Here is a 5,882-nt window from a genome sequence, read left to right as displayed (position 1 = left end):
AAAAAACTGGAGAACTCGGAAAAACTCAACTAATCTATCCCCTCCCAAATTTCCTCTTGTTTGGTGCTTTTATGTCTATTCTTATTTCCTGTGCCCAGAAGACCCTGTATTTCCGAATTCACCTACTAAATCCTACCCATCTTTCAAGACCAATTTCTACTTGTTCCACATAACCTTAGCTGACTGACTCATCCGAGTGATATCAGACATACGTCTCCTCAGAAGTCCTACATGGCTGGTCCCTATTGTACTCACGTGACTTTTATTAACATTCTGCATCGTAGAGACTGAAATCTCCATACTTGCCTCATCCCTCTAATTACTCTGTAAGCTCTCAAAAGACAGAGACTGTGGGTTAAACCAACAGGAAACACCTGAATCTCAATGAAAATCAAATTGGGGGGAGATGGAGACTGGGAAATTCACACCTGTCCAGGGCACTGTCTTAGTGAAGGGCACATTTACGACTCCGACTCAATCTGTACAAAAGCAAAGCGGAGAAACAAAACATGTGGACCCCCTAACATTCTGAAATTAAAAAAGAAATAAACACCTGCGCCCTACATGACCCTGACAAAGTACATTCTGTAGATAAGCGCTCGTTAGTGATGAACTTTCAAACAATCCTGTATGTGAGATGCAGTACAGAGTCACGGTAAAGCTACACGGGTTCTGCGATCACGCCACCTTAGTGTCAATAACAGCGCCACACTTACTGCTTATGTGACCTTGGCCAAATTACTCAACCTCTTAGGGGCTTATTTTTCCAATCTGTGACGAAAGCATCATAAATTTTATCATAGGGATTACATGAAGTAATATATGTTTAAAAAAGTCCCTGCCCCATAGTAAATGCTCAGAAAGTGTTACACATTAGTAGCAGAAAGAGCTAAGGAAAGTGTTACAAAGCAAGAGCTGATACAAAGTAGGCCAAGTGCAGTGGCTCACACCTGTAATCCCAGCACTGTGGGAGGCTGAGGCAGATCGAGCCCCTGAGCTCAAGTTCAAGACCAGCCTGAGCAAGAGCAAGACCCCCGTCTCTACTAAAAATAGAAAAACTAGCTGGGCATTGTGGCAGCACCTGTGGTCGCAGCTGCTTTGGAGACTGAGGCAAGAGGATCACTTGAGCCTGAATTAGAGGTTTCTGTGAGATAAGATGTCATGGTACTCAACCCCAAGGCAACAGAGAAGGTGCTATCTCACCAGAAAAAAGAAAAAAGAAAAATAGAAAGGAAAGGAAAACAAAGTGGCATAAATGGATATTGTTTTAATAAAGTGATTCTCCAGTTTTCTTAATTAGAATTAGATAGCATATACCCTAACAAATATCAAAATAAGTACAATCTGAAGTCATTTCTAGATACTCCAAAGAAAGAAGATAATTGATAACTATGTATTCTTTTTTTTTTTTTTAAGACAGCATCTCACTCTGTCACCCTGAATAGAATGCCCTGGCGTCACAGCTCACAGCAACCTCAAACTCTTGGGTTAGTGCAAGCCTCTTGCTTCAGCCTCCTGAGAAGATGGGACTATAGGCGCTCAGCACAATGCCCGGGAAATAGAAATGGGGTCTTGCTCTTGGTCAGGCTGGTCTCGCACTCCCTTGAGCCCAAGGGATCCAGTGCCTTGGCCTTCCAGAGTGCGAGAATTACAGGTGTGAGCCCCCATGCTTGGCCACTGTGTATTCTTTATCTTTCTATAAACCATCACACTGGCCTCATTCAAACTCAGAGCAAAGCTTCTATCCAAACGTTAGAATACTTAATTATAAAGTTAATTCTCCCAAACTGTAAGCAAACAAGGCTAGCTGCCTCTATATCAGTGGTGTCACCTATATGAAAATGTACATTGTTTTATTTTTAAAAGTTTACGCTTACTGTAGACATCCTTCACTATTTGGGAGAACTTTTATATTTAAAGAGAAGCAAACATTATTCCGTCTAGTCAGATGATAACTCCTTCCCCCCTACTTTTCTTGCCAACACTTTAAGAATAAATTTCTGTCCTATTTTATGGAAAGCGCTTCATGATAGAGGAGGAAAGTTTGTATCCTGTAACTCAAATGGAAAACACTGAGCCAAAGTAAACTATAAATTTCACGGAACTAATCAAAAGGCACAAATTCGTAATAGCTTCAGTTGCCCCAGTCTTCGCCAGGCCAGTTTCTCTTCTCTTGATTGGTTATACACCTCCAACTACATAGAGAAGTCATTTCAAGGGTCTTATATATTATTAAGTTTGACCTACAAGTCAAATAGTAGAGAACAGTATATAGTCAATAACAGAAAACATATTGGTTGATTTAGTGGTCTATAGCCAGGAGAGCTAATCGGTGAAAGTCCCTAACATCTGACCTGCACAGTCACATTTTTGGTAGCTTAAAAGGGAAAGTAAACAAAGATCCCAAACATTTTGGAATATGAAAGCCAAACTGTTCATCACTAACACACGATGAAAAGCAAAACAAGAACAACAACAAACCACCGAAAGAAAACTATGGGTGAAAAAGATTACTTCTAAAAATCACACTTCTTAAAACCAGCAAAATAAACTGAGAGGTCAGAACTGTAGCACAAATTTGTATTCCCAGCTAACAAAAACGTACCGCTGTTTTCTTCCTCTTTGTTGACGAGGTTGCTCCTCTTGAGGATATTTAAATATATCCTGAAAAATGGGTTCATATTTCTTAAAAATTACAGCAGAAACAGTGAAGTTTCTCTCTAATCTCTGAGTACGTTCTCTGAAATGTGGGGGTAGATTTGCCATGTCTTCCCACTTCTTCATCTTATTAAAAAATTCAATTAAGCTAATATTAAAAATAAAAAGATATGTTCTTAATTAACATAAAGGTACAAGGCATAAATACAATCAAAAGTAAATCCAAATTAGCTCATTATATTACTTTTAGACACTGAAATAAAGATCACAATTTATGTCTCTAGATTAATCTCTTACAGGTCGGGTTATTCCTCTGATGCTCCTAATCTACTTTTTTTTTTTTTTAGATTACCAAAGGTTTTTTTAAAAATTGTAAAATATTTTAAAATACAAACAAAATTAACAATACAATAATCAACATTCGTATGTCCAAATGCCAAATTTACAAGTATTAACATTAAATAATATTTATCATGGTTGCTTCAGATTTTTTTTTTTACTTCAGATTTTTGTGAAAACTAAAAACATTACAGAAACAGCCAAAGCTCCCATTTATTCTCCTTCCTAATTATTCCTCACCCTTCTTCCCTAAAGACAACCACCGCCCCAAAGTTAGTCTTAATCCTGCCGGTTCTCATACTGTACATATCACATGCATCCTCAGGCAACAGGGAATATCTTTTGCATACACGTTTTTACATTTTATATAAATGGTGTCGTACTGCAACATTCTGCAACTTCCTTTTTTACGCAACAATGTTTCTGAGATTCATTAGTATTGATACATAAGATCTAATTCATTTTAAACTGCTAAAAACATTCCTGCAGTAGAATAAGCCATGACCTTTGGCATTCATACTCCAACCAATGGAAATTTAGGCTGTGTCTAATTTTTCATGGTAACGAAAAATGCTGTTATGAACACATCTCTGTACACGTGGCAGGAGTTTTTTTAGAAACTACCCCCAAGAAGTGGAGTCAGAAGTCAGGTCAATTTTAGTGGATACTACCAAGTTACCTAGTGAGGTAGTTGCCCCAATTTACACTCTCTCCAATGTACGCCAGCAATACAGAGTTCTTGTTTCTCTAAATAATGACCAAACTTGGTACCATCAGATTCCACATTTCCCTGATCTGATGAGAATGAAACACTGTCTTGTTTTTGTTAATATACTGAACTTCCCTGAATACTGGTAAGGTTGAACATCTTTTCCTACATCTATCAGCTATGTGAGTTTTGGCCTTTGCGAAGCCATATTGGTTACTTATATTTAGTGGATGTTTGTTAGCAGTTTTTTCTGTAATACTGGATACTGATCCTTGGTTAATTTTACGCATGGTAAATGTCTTCTCCCAATCTGCTCTTTATTTAATCTACTTAGTTTCTCATGGCAGAAAAGTAAATAATCTGAAGATTTTAAAAAATGGGTTTTTAAAATGGAAATAAAACCAGAACTCTGCGCCCCATGTAAACCTGCCTCTGCACACCTACCCCCAGGTGCTCCACTCTTTACGCAAAGCCTTTTGTTCTTAGGCCTAAACATAACTCAGGGTGGAGTTACAGGTTAACAAATAGACTACAGCAAAACTATTACATTTCCTATTGTTGTTGTGACTTTTTTAACCATCAGGTCATAAATTCTGACAGTGTTAATTTCCTCCAATGCCAACCATCCTTTTTCTATTATTCTTTAATAAGCCATAAAAAAATTCAACCAGAAGACAAAAGTATAATTAATTCGATTATACCATAGATAGATAAACTTCTCCCCCTTCTTTAAACATTATTTGACCCTTTCTGATTGATTATAAGTCACTTAGACCACAAAAAGGAAACTAAGAAATATTTACACATTCCATATATATTATGACACAAGTCTTATGCATATAGTTCTAAGTTTGATACTACATAATTTTTTATTTACCCTTTTAATCTAGAGTGTCTCCTAACATTTACCAATATACTTCCTTACATTTCTCCCAATATTACACCAAGTCATAGCCTTTAAAAGTAAACTCTGCTTAGGCAGCGCCCATAGCTCAGAGGGTAGGGCATCGGCCACATACACCAAGGCTGACTGGTTCGAACCCAGCCAGGGCCAGCTAAAATCAACAATGACAACTGCAACAACAATATAGCCAGGCGTTGTGGCGGACACCTGTCGTCCCAGCTACTTGGGAGGCTGAGGCAAGAGAATTGCTTAAGCCCAAGAGTTTGGGGTTGCTGTGAGCTGTGACGTCACGGCACACTTCTGAGGGTGACAGTGAAACTCTGTCTCAAAAAATACAAATCCCTAATACAAATATTTTCACCAAAGAAGTAAAATAAAATGAATATGAACTTGATGTAATAAAGGAGAACTATGACTCAGCTTCTAAATTTAGCATTCCACAGGTACAAATGCTCAGAAAATGATGAACAAAGAGATTTCTTAATTATCACTACGATTTATGGAGCTTTTATATTTGTCCTCCTCTACATGTCAAACTCTAACATAGTTACCTCTGCTCGGAACACCGCAGGATTCTAGTTAAAGATACATAGTTTCCTTCAACTGTCCCTTTGCTCACAGTTGGAACAGATTTTCTGCAAGCCACATATAAGGCACATGCTAACCAATGAAGATCATTTCCCTGTGGAAGAAAAGAAAACTGACTTTTAGTTAATGATCCATGTTGACATAAACAATTCTTACGTTTAAATTCAAAGTGTTGTTCATATATTTGTGGGAAATTATTTTCCAGCGAGGACCATGTCCCTTGTGCTCTTCTTACAAAGTGACACTGACATTCTTCCACCGAGAGGCAGGGATCTGTTCTCTTACCTTGATTAACTGGTTCAGCCAATGGCACAGGTGGACATAATGCTATGTAATTTCAAAGATTATAAAAGGCAGTAAAGATTCCACCTGGTACTCTCTCACAGGGGCTGTGCCTTGGGAGTCCTTAACCAATGTATGAAACACACACCAGGCAAGCACACAGAGTGGTTCAGTCACCCAGCAAGAGAGATGACCCAGAGGGCCGGCTGGGCCAGCCCTTCGCTGGGCTGTGGCTTCCAGGTGATGTACCAGTAACTCTGAAACAGAAACATGACCTCCAGACTATGCCCTGCCCAGAATCTGTCAGCAAAATAAATTTTGTTATGTGACACTACATTTTATAGTAATTTGTTATATAGCCACAGTTACTGAAATAATATTGTTGTTTACTTTTTTTTTTTT

The 5,882-nt window shown here is 38.2% G+C and overlaps 1 protein-coding gene across 4 annotated transcripts in view; it reads right to left on the bottom strand.

The window, feature by feature from the left end:
- Positions 1 to 5,882, bottom strand: part of RBL2 (RB transcriptional corepressor like 2) — a 58,950-nt gene that overhangs the window by 48,126 nt on the left and 4,942 nt on the right. For all 4 annotated transcript variants that reach the window (XM_003792541.3, XM_023514755.1, XM_023514757.1 and 1 more), the window contains exons 2-3: positions 5,162 to 5,292; positions 2,606 to 2,806 (exon numbers count right to left, since the gene is read on the bottom strand). In XM_003792541.3, coding sequence (XP_003792589.1) covers positions 2,606 to 2,806; positions 5,162 to 5,292 — 332 coding nt within the window. The remainder of the gene's footprint in view (positions 1 to 2,605; positions 2,807 to 5,161; positions 5,293 to 5,882) is intronic.

Source organism: Otolemur garnettii, unplaced genomic scaffold (genome assembly GCF_000181295.1).
Source record: "Otolemur garnettii isolate 467f Iridium unplaced genomic scaffold, OtoGar3 scaffold00058, whole genome shotgun sequence".
Classification (NCBI taxonomy): domain Eukaryota; kingdom Metazoa; phylum Chordata; class Mammalia; order Primates; family Galagidae; genus Otolemur; species Otolemur garnettii.
The sequence above is the reverse complement of the archived record's forward strand: the minus strand, read 5'-3'. Positions and strand labels throughout refer to the sequence as shown.